Source organism: Pomacea canaliculata, linkage group LG3 (assembly GCF_003073045.1).
Source record: "Pomacea canaliculata isolate SZHN2017 linkage group LG3, ASM307304v1, whole genome shotgun sequence".
NCBI lineage: Eukaryota > Metazoa > Mollusca > Gastropoda > Architaenioglossa > Ampullariidae > Pomacea > Pomacea canaliculata.
The window spans coordinates 28,393,116-28,407,244 of record NC_037592.1 but is presented as its reverse complement, the minus strand read 5'-3'; the positions used below and the strand labels follow the sequence as shown (position 1 = coordinate 28,407,244).

General features: G+C 40.4%; 1 protein-coding gene across 1 annotated transcript in view; it reads right to left on the bottom strand.

Moving 5' to 3' along the window:
• LOC112560705 overlaps window positions 1–3,597 on the bottom strand; it is a 48,228-nt gene extending 44,631 nt beyond the window's left edge. The window contains exon 1 of the mRNA XM_025232718.1: window positions 3,273–3,597. Coding sequence (XP_025088503.1) covers window positions 3,273–3,518 — 246 coding nt within the window. The 5' untranslated portion in view covers window positions 3,519–3,597. The remainder of the gene's footprint in view (window positions 1–3,272) is intronic.
• Between the last annotated feature and the right edge of the window lie 10,532 nt (window positions 3,598–14,129).

The following is a 14,129-nucleotide window of genomic DNA, read 5'->3' as shown; positions in this document are numbered from 1 at the left end:
AGCATGTTGTCCTGAGTGAACCACGGTTAATTGACAAAGAACAGCTAACTGAGGTTGGCAGTGGCTGCACCTTCTGGAATGCCAACAGCAGAAAGGACCTTCATAAGACCAGTGTCGTCTTTGCTGCCAGCTCTCATCTACCGAAAAATTTTCCCTGACAACCTTAGCGACCGCCTTGAGATCCTTCAATTACCAATGGGAAGCCAGAGGTTGGTCCCATGGGTCAATGCCTATGCCCAAACAATGACCAACTCAGATCATACAAAGGACAAGTTCTACAAAGAAGGCGACACCATTACTGCAGATGTCCTAACATCTGAAAAGTTCTTCATTCTCGGAGACTTCAGTGCCAGGTAGAGGCTCCGCATGCCAGTCTCCGCTTTCCTTTAGTGGAAAATGTCCTGGCGATGTATCACTGAGCAAGGTATCTAGTTGACCCTCTATATAAAATGAATAATCTTGACACATCGAATACAATGCAGGTAGCTGTTTGTAAGTTTGGTGAGTCTCGTACACTCCAAATGATGCTGATTTCGATGTCAGGAAAGCCGAGGCGATTATTTATGGAGCGCCGCATGCTGGATGAACACCAGTCACGCCACGTCTACACCAGAACCTCTGCCAAGACAAAGAGGCAAACTACTGAGGACCGAGAATCAACCCGAGAGATTTGTTTTCTTGTTTTAAAAAAATACAATCCATTTCACTTTGTTTTACGATGGCTTAGAAGCATCTCATAAACCACAAGAAACTTAGCATTTGTTGGTTCAGTTTTTCAAGAAAGACTTTGAGTGAATTTATAAAAAAAAACAAGTTGAGACAAAATGTATCATGCCACCCAAGGAATGTATAACAGTGTGAATGTTAAAATAACGGTTAGTAGTACTATCAGACATTTCTATAACCTAGGGCTTAAAGCAGGTGTAACCCTGTTCTATTATCACTTTCAGCACGTGAGGAAATGATCCAATTAATGGCGGTAAACAGAAATTAATGAAATATTTGCTTTGCTTTCGCAGATGATGTACCGCTAGTTTTAACCATAACGACTATCCTTCACAATCATTATTATTTTTTTTTTTACCTAAGTTAGAAACATCGCTACGAAATGTTGTAGACGCCCGTCAATATTTTAGTAAACAATGTTACTTATCAGCATAGACACAAGCCAGATTTTTAAAATAACAACGTATAAATGAACTTATGTATGTAAGATTGTACTTAGACATACATTGTATGCCTGTATAAATTATACATATATATTCCTTGTGATAACAGAAGGCCTAAAAGTAAAGTTTTTTCCGTTCGTTTGTTTGTTCCTTTGTTTATTAGTTCGAGGTTTTGTTTGCTTGTTTACTCTTTGTGAGCTTTTATCGATAAGGATAAGTACTGTAAGGATGTCTCGTGTTTAGCTATTAAGGCAAGAAAGGATTGGTTGCTGGAAACTAGAGAAATAAGGACCTGGAATACCAGATACCTTCTCACGCAGAAGTAGACAACCAAGACCAATTCATTTTGAGACAGTACTCTCTTATGACTGAAAAGTAGTTTTTTCCAGGCTGGCAGCCTGACATTCCCAAAAGATTCACGGCCAGTCCTGACCTGGGCTTCTCGGACAGGTTGATGGAGCACCTGGGTGCTTGGATTACTGGCCAACTTTCACCGTCTGACTGGCAAACACAGGAGGGAGGCACGCCGGACACAAAGCCAATTAAGTTCGATTACATGCGTACGCTTTCACTGGGATTGATCAAGCGTTCCACAGAGTAAACAGCTCCCCCTGGGCTGTTTGTTTGGAGACCTAGCTGATCGCCGAGGTCCAGGTACACACATGCGCGCCCTCCAGCGTGTGCGTATGCATGCGTTTGTACGTCTGCGTGTATGTCTGTATGAATGTGGATGCGTGTCTGTATGTGTGTGTGTGTGTGTGTGTGTGTGTGTGTGTGTGTGTGTGTGTGTGTGTGTGTGTGTGTGTGTGTGTGTGTGTGTGTGTTCGCGTGTATGTGGCTTGGTCTGTGCACATCAGAAGGTAATCATGTTCTACATATAGTTTTTGTCAGTTATGGAGACAAAAATTGTGTTTCTGTGCAAACCCACTGAAAATTAAATCACAACATTCTAGGAACAAGCCAATTTCTAGTTTCCACTAGTTCACAAGAGATGGTTAATTAAGATATTAGACATCAAAGACATTAAAAGAAAACAAATGTTTCTCGTGTTCACAACGATCAAACATTTATTTTAGGTAAGTGTCTGGCCAATCTTTTTTGTGTGTTAAAAAGAATATCTCTGATATTGCCGAGACCACTATCTCAAGCTTGGAGATGGTTGTAGCTCTACTCTCATAGCAAAGTAAAAGTGTATTTATCATCTCTTGAATCTGTATAACACATTGAACAGCTGCTGACCTCCCACTGAGAAACTGATCTCTTTCAGATGTTGCTAAGAGATAGTCTTTTATATTCGAAATTTGTAATTATCTCACTTACCTACATTTCAGGCGCCTGTTGCATCTACCTTGTATTGAACTCTCACTAAGTGTCAAACAACTGTTACAGGTGGGTACTTTGTGTGAAAACATATTCGTTTCCCATGTCAGCAGCTTTCAGTCTATTTTATTTCAAAACAATTGCATAAAGAGTAAAGATGTTCTTGAGATTAATTTGTCGGTGATGTGTGTTTGTGGCTTTAGGTTTATTTTACAACAATTGCAAATAGTGTAGCAACGATCCTTCACACACAAGTTGCTTGTGATAGAATAAATAAATCGACTTTTCTACTATTTTTTGCCATTGATGTTTCTGCGTGTGATTATGTACACACATGCATGATTGTTTCTGAAAGTGCTTTTATGTGTATGTGTTTGTTTGCATGTGTGTTTGTGTGCGTGCGTGCATGTGCTGAATTTCTTTAGATTAAAAACGACCTCATCATTTTGAGATATGTAACAACCAGAACCATTTCCACCCTAGATACATATTTACATAGTTATGTTTTTCCCAGATGGGTCCCAGACCATCAAGGAGTGTTCCTCTCCAAACTGTCAGCTGTATTCCTGTTGGAGGTTCCGGTTACGGTTTTGTGAAAATGCAACGTCAGTCCCCAGCGTGCTGTTCTTCTCTTTAGCATAAACTGTATGCAAATATTAGCGCAGACGCGTCAAAGGACGAACGCAGTGAATTTATATGATGGCTCTTGCGTTGTTTTTCCCACCCAAACGGTCCAGGGAGCCCGTTTCTTTCGTCAAAATGAACCCTGCTGTGATTACCTACCTGTAATTGCCACCAGTCTGATTGCCCCCAAGATGCTTGTTTATGGGAAGACAACTCCACATTTAGCGAGAAGTTTGGAGAGTTGCTTTGCCTTGGAACACCTCTCGCCCGCCTCCGTCTTCTTGGACAAAGTTGCGAAGAGTGAAGACAGATGGTTGGCGATGTCTTTGACCTCGGCTGTGAACAGGTCTCCGGGTATGTAGCCTGTCTCACGCAGCTACACGAGAAAAAGCAGTCCACAGACATTTAGCTAAACATTGAAGCGTGTCTTGTCGTGTAGTGGCGCTGCCTGCGTATGAAAACCATTTTGCGGGGCCCATGTAGTCGCATAAACCATCGATCTTCGTCCAGAGAGAAGCTAAATGAGATTCCCTGGAAAGAATCGGCTTTAGAGGTTCAAGCAGCAGAACATCCTGCAATTTGTTTTAGCGAAAAGTATAATGGTTTTATGCAAACAGTCAGGCTAAGCGAAACTTTTTTGATAGATATTTCATATTTTTAATTTTAGATGAAAAAAAATGTTGTCCCTGATGAATCCTCGTATTGACAGAGATGGCATGATCACAGGTCATAACGAGCAAATCGTTATGTCTATAAATAAACCATCAAAGGCAAAAACAGAGGAAAGTGAAGTATTCAATGTTTTCGCATCAAGGAAAATTTGATAACAACAAATCTGTCATTGCATCGTGCTACAGTGATGTACAAGCTGACTGAAAGGTCATGGATATCATTTTCACCCAAGTGACATAAACATTAACAAAATTAGGGTGCCAGTGCTGGCTCGACCTTTGTTTAGCACCCCCTCTTTTTTTTTTTTTTTTTTTTTTTTTTTGCTACCTAGAGAGACTTTATATTAACCATTTTTCTTTGTGAGTCTTTTCGTTATACATTTAATATCAGAACAAATAATCAACATTTTACCAACGATATTCCACTTTACTGTGCCGACTCTACAGGGTAGCAATATTAAACAGTATGAAAAGAGTATGCAGGCTACTAGGACAGACAGACAGACAGACAGACAGACAGACAGACAGACAGACAGACAGACAGACAGACAGACAGACAGATACCAGAAGCGATCCGTTTTCAAAATGGATGGTGCATATCAATTCTTTAAAATATATCAGCTCATGGAGAAGTTACTAATAATTAATACACGCCCTTTGGATAACCAGCCTATAACATTTAATCCATCCTTACCAGCAGCTGACGAGAGAGGAATTACTACAATCACCTGCATCTTCTGCAATTTTCATGATCCTGACTTGTCGGAGGGCCAATGGGGCAATGGATCTGTCATCACTGAATCCAGTGTCCTGCACCACGATTGGTTTCCAGGCCATTGAATTGCTAACTGAGGATGGTTGGTTGGATGGTTGTCTGTGGTCGATTGATTGTTTGACTCATTCATTGAGTTGTTGATTCATTGATTGACAAGCTTTACGACAAAGATGCAACTCTAGTAACACTGTGTTCTGTCATGACATTTGCAATTAACTCCATCCTCGCCAATGATGAAGAAATACAAGACAATCATAGCAACGTCCAGGGCTCATCCACAGAACTGTTGTATGAATATTCAGGAGGCCATCCGACGGCCAGCAATGCCATTCATTATTTATTTACTCTCTAAATCTTTCATGCGGCAGGAATTCACTATTTCCTGTCCAAATCTCGTGTTATCTATTTCTCCGCAGACCAGCGCGTTTATTCAGCAAAAATATTCAGACTGCTGCGAATTCTAATAGACTATTCATTGTTTTTCTCAGACAAAGGGGATGGACAACTTTGTGTCCTCGTTTTGTATCCAGCGTTGTTGTTTATGTTGTGTCCAGTTATTAACTGGAAGCTTCTGGGACAGAATACATGCTTTTTATAAATGAACTCCCGTCATCGAAGATTAAGTTGTTTATTTTTATTTTCTGGTTGGGTCATAAATTCCATTTTCCTATGCATGAAAATTATCATGCAGGAAACATGTAATTAAGTGTAAACACTAATTTATCAAATGCAATACGGTAATGGACATAAAAATGTCCTTCGTTGATTAAATTTGTAAGACACTTATACTAGAAATAATAATGTAGAAATCAAAATGAAACAATAATTATAGACGGGAATTGTGAAGTGTAGAGGACCCTAATACTAGTAGACCAAGGACTCTTTAAAAACAGGAAACAATACGGAAATATTTATATTTTCAGAAATTCACATCGGAATCATTAAAAGGTTATAACGAATTGGTAATATCAAAGTGTAAGAAGACTTTGGTACTAAAGTAAAATTGTAATGAATCCATCGCATTAACTAGAAAGTGTTTTATTTAATAAACATTTGACTAATATGAAGTTTTCAGAACAGACTGCGATAATAAATGTTGAAAGAAAGACAACCTGAAAAATCACTCAGTGGAGTATCTTGTAACCTTTAAAATGCATTTTCACGACACATTGAAATGGCCTGCCACAAACCGTCCGAAATTACTCACTTTTTCGTGCTGTTTTCTTGCTTGTTTATGCAACGAAACAAAAAAGGGGAGTGTCTCGTTTCGGAATGGTCCAGGGACCCCATGAATTCTGTAGTTATACATCACAGCCGTTCGATGGAATTCGTTGTGGTCATCCGACACCGGCCAACCGAATCACCGGCGTCCTCTTTCAGTGTACACATCATCAGCATTCGGCGAGGGAGGCTGGCTAGTGGGATTATCGTGTGCATGCATATCTATGAACAGCTTTTAACAGAATTTATTAATGAATATTGATTTTGATATTGATGAATACGATAATAAATAACGTTAACGATATTCATGGTGACATTTATAAGAACAGGGATAATAGTGATAATATTACCAATGAAACATTGATACCTCTGTTGATGTCAATACAGATAATTACACCCTAAGAACATAACAACAATTTATTTGATTACGATGATGATAACGATGATGATGATGGTGATGATGACGACGACGACGACGATAATAATTAAAACTAACTGTTTTCACCCAAACAAGTCGCGCAAGAATAATGCATCGTCTTATCTGGGTTCGTCTGTTCCTCTCTGTATCGCATAAAGGAACACTGTGTCTGCCATCTTCTGTGTCATCGAAGAAACTTTCCTTTGTTGTCGTGCAACTCTCCAGATGCGTGTCAAGGGCGATTCATATGCCGCACAACATGGAGAGTCTCAATGGGCAAGAACAACAAAAGCCGCCATGTTGGCTGTTGTCCAGAGGGTCTGGGTGGGGAGAGAGTTATTGCAGTGACAATACTTGTTGCTGCGATGTATGCACAGAAAAGCCTATTAGCTCCCAGCAGCGGAAACGCTTGGGTCAGAAAAAAGAAAACACTCGGCCACTTGGAATGGTTTTTATCACCCGGCGACATAGATACACAGACTGACAGTCCGTAAAAAATGAAGTCCTGCTTTTAATGCTGACTGATTTACCTTTTTTTGTATGCAGGACTGTGGCATTGGAACTGCGCATCTAGGAAAATAATGTCTTTTCTGAACTTCTTAACAGGAGGTAATAGTCATACACGAAAATGAATATGTGATGCCTCCTGAGATATTGTTCTTGATGTTGTATCTTTAGTCAGGGGCCGGGTATGTATATCTATACTGCTTGACCCCGAATACAAATGTCCTAGCACTGCTATGTTGGTACTGTTGCACAATGAAATTTGATATTTATATTTTTTATCCGAAACCCATAACTAACTCATTGATGTTTCACAGCCACATGATGTGTTATAATAATGAACGAGAATTAAAAATAAAAAGTAAGACTTCCACAAAAAGTATCAAGAGAGTGTAAATATGAAGAAAAACAAGGCTTTAAAGAAAAATATCAAAAGTCAGCACAACTATTGGTAAGAAAACTGTTCTACATCCAGTAACTGTGTCGTTTATCGAGACTCAGCAGCATACTGTGACGAAACAAAACCATGGTGTGAAGTGGACAGACAATGAGAAAACTCTGACCTGCACTCTGTCATGCAAGACTTAACAGGTAAAGGGTTGTCCCTTTCTTGGGAGAAAAAAAACACAAAACCTGCTACAAAATGTTCATATGCGAGTTCTGGTTTCAACTGTATCTAAAAAGGTGAAATCACTACTCTCTCTCTAGGGACATGTTTGTGTGATCATTGTTGATGAGACGACATTAAAAGTGCAAGTCTCTTATGATGAGGACAAAGGTTTAAAGCATGGAGGACTACATGGAGTTTGTGCAGCAGACCGTGTCACTGTCTTCACGGCTCGTGGACTACAACCGAATTGGAGATGGCTACTCCTAGTGTAGCACAATACCCAGTAAAAAGTTGAATTCATGATAGCAAAGATAAAATATCAGAAGCTAGTTAGCAAGTAAATGTTGTAATTACTGATTCAGAACTGAAAACAAAGCTCGTCCTCCACCTCTTTGAAAGAAACACAACTGTCAAACGGATGCTGACAAATATTTGATTAACCAAATGAAATGGTTGGTTGGTTGCTTGCTTGATTCTTTTTTGCTTCAGCAAGCTGTGAGCATCTGTCACTATAACTACACATCTTAAAACAAACTCCAGTTATAAACAACAATTTAAAACTGACATTCATCAAGAGCTCTCTATATGGATACGCATCACAACACAGCATCTAGGATATATCCACTCGTACAAACACAGACTCATACTTGTACACCATCACAAAATAGATATAAAAAGAAACAAAGAGAAACAATCCTCAAGGCCATTGTCGTCATCCTCCTCCATCCTAACATCTCCCAGCTCTCACACCATCCCCATAAAATCACCATTCATACATCTCCAAATAAAACCACACACACACACACAGAGTTCAAGGCTTCTGCCCAACAAAGCTAACAGACCAAAACAATTAGAACCGAACTGAGAGAGAAAGAGAAATACATTGATTGAAACTTGATGCTACACACCGTGTCTCCAACAAGGATACAAAAATATTATCAAGGTTATTGTACAACACGTGACTGACATTTTGTGTAGTTGTCGCCAATACACAAGTCCAATAAAAGCTTGCTTTTGAATAAAAAATAGACTATAGATATTATTTTAGATATATATATATATCTGAGGTACTAAATAAGCAATCCATAAATAAATTTATACACACCACACCCTACACACACACATCTTAAAAGCCCTTGCTACGATAGCCAGCAATTCAAGCTAATATTAACCTCCTTTTTTAAATCCACAATATAAAAAGACCAAATCGCATAATTTTCTTTTCATTTGTACTGCAAAACAATATTTTCAGACCATTTTGATCATCATTGAGTTCTTTAAAATTTTTATTTCTTGTCATCATGGTGAGGGGAGAAACTAATCCTCCTCCAAGAAAGGACGATGATGGGTTCATATTATGCAAAGCGATTTCTGTGACAGTTGATATCTGAAACATCAATTCTAAACCGAGAACAGGCCCCTGAGAGGGTTGATGAAGATAATGAATGAGCTCATTGTCTCGATGCCACATCGCCGAGAGCAATAGGATTACAAAGGATAACGGACATGTTATCTATTTATTGCCGGATACATTGCTTACACGATTATTATTATTAAACTTTGTTATTTATTCAGATTCCTTATAGAGTGAAGAGTGACATATTGAATGAATATAAAGTTCTCACGAAGAAACAGTATCTCTAGTGTATTTAGAGATTGCTTACAGCCTCAAAGTTCGAGAAATAATGTCAAATAGAAAGTTAGATATCTCATCTAAGAGTTACTTTACTGAGAACTTGAACTTCATCTCTCTATTCCCACATTATAGTCGATTTCAAACCTACGTATCACTAAATTTTTTTCGGAATTTCTACTGTAATGAATTGAATTTTATCTAACTCCATGATGGGTGTCTCTTTGTCTTATGAAAAGTAACAACACGTCCTCCTGTTTGTACTCTATCCAACCTACTAAATTAAAACCATATGAAGAGAACTGCTTACAGTTATGATTATGGTATTACCATAGTATTTCTAGCCTCATAAGTCACTGTCTACTCAGTGTAGCCCCATGGACACGTTTGAGTGATATCGCCATACCCACCCGAGACCGCCACCCAGTCCTTGGCGTAAATAAAAATAAAACTTTTCCAAAGCAAAAAGCCCGATGATGGTTGAAGCATAACATTCGCCAGGTTTTTATATCTAAAGAGCATCCGCTCACCACAGCGTCCCCAGGGCACAAGGGGAGGCTCGACAAAGGGTGTAACATGTCAGCGATAGGTTTTCATTGCAAAGTGTGAGGTGGCCGCATTACTCTGGCAGCAGCATCCATTTCCTCGGAACAATTAACAAAATGGACTGATTACCTCCCTTTCGATAAGTACCTGATTTTTTTGTCAGATTGTTGGGGGTGGGGTGGGGTGGAGTGGGGTGTGGGAACATTACAACCGCGGTTATTGTAAAGTTTCGAGACATTTGGAGTCACTACCTGAGTACACCGCTTCCTGCTACTGAAGCAGACTGTAGTAGGGGGAGATAATAAAAAGCTGTGAGCAGAGTGCAGTTCACTGGAAGTTGTTTACTAAAATCCTCGACAGTGATGTGTTTATTCCTTGTTACTCCTCGAGGAGGATAGAGCTGCATCATAGTATTGGGAGTTCTGTCACAGGTTTCTTTTTATATGAATGGGTTAAATGCCCAAAGTATAACCCCCCAACTTGGAGGATCAGGGTGCAATATTTTAGTGTGGCCTATACCCTGACAGACCTGTTCAGCTTGGTTGGACCTGTCAGGAGAACAATGTCCCTCCCGACATAGCTCTGTGGATCGACAAAGCGTGTAACCACCACACCACTACAAGGTATGTTCCACCAATTAGTGGTTGCGACATTAATGACTAATTAAAAGGTTAACTAATCAGTTCACAGCGCAGTCATATTTTCAGTTCGATCACTACTTCTAAAGACGAAAATATTGTTAATTATCGGATGCCAGTTTCCACTGGTATACCTCAAAACTGTAAAAAAATATGGAAAGAGGCAGGCATGGGAAAAAAATTAGAGATGTCGAAAGCCTATCAAAACACTCAAGGGAAATTTTCTTCTCCGGATTCTGTGCCCTGTGTGTACAGGAACATATTTTAGAACCAGACTCACAAACATATTATCAGCCCAAATCTGTGGACTTTGTGAACCCGGGTATTTCCCAACTCAACCGAGCCTGAGACCGATATCGTCATGGCAGGCTGTTCAATAACTGTTCGGATGGGTTTCTCTGGCCTCCGTGGTTACCGGCACGACCGCCTGGCTGCTAACCTGCAGCGATGATGGAAGTCGCTGGGTGGGTTGTGATGTTGTGGGGGGTAGGGTTGAGGGTGTCAGTGGAGGGAAAACCTTAGCGATGGATGGTGAAGGAGAAATAAAATGTGGCTGTCACAAGGGTGGCTGTTGAACGTTTCAGAGGTGTAGGGTGGGCGCCAACTGTTGTTGGTAATTGACTGGCAGTTTGTTTGCTCCTCGCGCCGTCTCGTGCGCGTGCTGACCGTTAGAAAATGAGCCAGCGGCAGTGGGAGTCGTGCCGGACTTGTCGTGCTAGGGTTCGGTACAAACACTGGGACTGTTAGTCCTCTGTGGCTGACAAGTGGGCTTTGCTTTGAGAACTCACGAACGCAAGCACACACAGATACACACTCTCTCACACACACACTTGACAAAACGTTCTGCTTTGATGATAATGAGAACAGTGATGATGATCCATAATAATCGTCAATATAACTTCGATCTGCAGTGCGGAGCGTTGCACAGGGTTACATGTTACACGGTCTAATACAAAGTATTACTTCTTCATTACAAGCTACATAATGTGTAATACGATAGTATTACTGCTTCGTTATATAATGTGAAATTCGACGGTATTACTTCTTCGCTCAAGCTTGTAATCCTCTGCTTGATGTACGGTTCACTCGACTATACTTTGTTGATGGTCTTGGCTCACACATCAGTGTTCATTAAACCATCTTCAGGAGTCAAAACCATCCAGATGAGGATATGAACCCGAAGAGTTCTTCGATTACTGTGGGAAATGGTTCTGTAATGATTTCTCTGTATCATTGGCTAAACATCGAGATCTTTCTTTTATCCGCTTACAAGAACTCTTTAGCAACAACCCTTCTCTATTTCTGCTTTAAAAAACAAACAATGCCATTACTTGCATATACTACAGATGTTATTTATAGTCTACCGCCAGTGTTACCCATCATGCCTTCCAGAGCCATCTTGGAATTGCCAGGATCCCGCTTTATGTGTCAGACGGTCTAATTGGTTTACAAAACCAGCCGTGAGCCCAGACATTGCATGAGAGTGGTTGCTACTTGGTGCCCGACGTGAATGACAGAAGTGGCGAGGAAAGACAAGGGCCGTGACTGCGCCTCGCCAAGCTGCAGCAACGTTACAAAGGTCAGCAGGGCGTTGCTCCGTGCTAGCCGCAGTTACCGTTCGTTTGTTTGCTCTCACAGTAATAAGCCTGCAGGCTCCAGCTAGGGGGTCGATAAGACAGAAGGAAGGCACGAAGTGAAAGAACAGGTCCTGGACAAGTCGACCAAGCCCGTCGATGAAAATTACAACGGTGTCAGGAAGGCCTGAAGCAAAAGTCTGAAAACGCCGATGATATTTACGATAACTCAAGACTGTTGCGATGACGCTAACCTTATTCCTTTTTTTTTTTTTTTGTTCCTTTACGATAAACGGTCTACGTTCACTTTTTTTTTTTTTCTTCAATTAAAAATTTGCGTTCCTCCCACCTTATTGTGTCATTGATGTTAGACAAGCACACGTGGTACTGAGCGGCCTACAGGTATCGCTAGGTTGTACCCAGCAATCGATGCCGCCAGGTGTGCTTACCTTTCAAGCGTGCACGCTCCTTAGCAACCGCCCTCCTCACCTGATCGCGCCCACCCTCGACGACAGCCTTCTTCGCGCACGCGCAGGCGGTCACGTGCGCACGGCGGTTGTTTGAGGTTTGCCCAAGCGCGCTCAAATATGAGTGTTTGCTGTTGCCGTGGAGATCAGCACGCTACAGACGGACGTGTGGAGACGATTCGTTTCAGGCTCTGACCCCGCCGAGTCCCGTTTTACCGAGGTCATGAAGTTGGGTAAACATAAGTAATGAGCCTAACGGGTAAGTCAAGGTGTGACGTAGTAGGTGTATTTTTGTCACCGTGATGTGTCGTCACGACCAACTGCACACATTTATTTCTCTGGCGGATGTTCTTTGATGTCCAGGCCGTAGGGACTACATTTTTTTTTAATCTACTAGGATGTGATGACATGAATTAGATATTAATGACTCGTGAAAATGGTGTGTGCGCTTTGATTGTCTTCCATCATCCTCTCCCAGTCTCTCCATCTCTCACCTGCTGCCTTGGTTGTGGACTTTGCTAAAGCCTCATCAGTACTCTGATACAGTAACAGAAGTACACAGTAAAAAATCCTAGGCTCATTGCTGCCACAACCAACTCACCAGCTTTCAACAGTCAAGCTTTTCTTTGATTCTCACTCCAGAAGACTCTTTTATACATCTCAACGACCCTTGACAATCCACCATCTGAGACTCAACTAATAACCATGAAAATACTAAAGGAGCAATTTGAAATGCAACAAAAACATCTTTGTCTCTAAAATACTCAAGGGTAAGCTGTCATCTACACACTTTCTGTTATTTTACACAAAAATGCACAAGCTTCTATAAAACTTTAAAACATTATTCTAAGACTTGAAGTATTTAAATAAAGTCCAAAGTACTTGGAGAACGTATTGTGGGATAGTCTTCCTCCTCATCTCCAACAACTGAAATATCGAAACTGCTTCCATCCAGTATTATTAAAATACACCATATTGCATTATCATTGGCTGAAACCTGTTATCCACCGTTGGTGAGCCTAGAACCACACACACAAGCATCAATGTTCCATATGTACTAAGATTGGGAAGTAGGAATATTATTTATACTTTAATTTTAATTCAAATGAAGTCGAGGTCTCTTTTTTTCCTTCGTTCTCCCCTTCTCTCTCTCTTCTCTCGTATATGTGTGTATGTGTGTCAATATGCTTATTTAACTCTCTCTGTACAAGATGTGCATACCCGTTAATGACTGGGTGTGTTGAGGAAAGCGCCTATAAAACACTTTCTAATTACTTTGTAATTTGTGGCTATCTAACGATTAATTTATTGTCCTTCTTTCACTGGCTTCTTTTCGCCTAGCTATTAGTCTCACTTCCCCATAAAATGCATCTCTAAATTATTTCCTCTATTACATGAGATAGTTTCATTTTGGTTACATGATCTCAGTACAGATTTAGGTGGCCGCATGTCCTCTCATTCCAGTTCACATGGCTGCTCATTCATTGTCAGTTTTCTGTTAACCTCCTCGGATAAAACTGTCCTGGGTTCAGATCTCGTTTCGGGCAAGCTGTTCTTTTTCTGCACGTGGCACCTGTTTAGTTGCTAGCATGGCACAAAACATTAATTTCACTCATCCGCTCCTCTGACAATTTCTTTCTTTTATTTGTAGCTCTTTCACGGAAGTTTATTATACCTTAAAACATTATTTGCAGTGACACATGGTTGGTTGATACACAGTATTATGGATAACTGTTTTACAGGTCCGTGGTTCAGCTTCATCCGATTCTGCATTGTGAGCATTTTCCACAGTATTATTTCTTTTATTTATCTCATATAACTTATCGAGCTTATTACCAAACATATTTCATTCGTGAAAAATTCATATTAAATTATTTCGACTCATTTTAATTAGTGCAGGGCCGTTGGTTCCACTGGAGCATCAAAAAACAGACACTAATGAAATGGTTGCGACTAGTT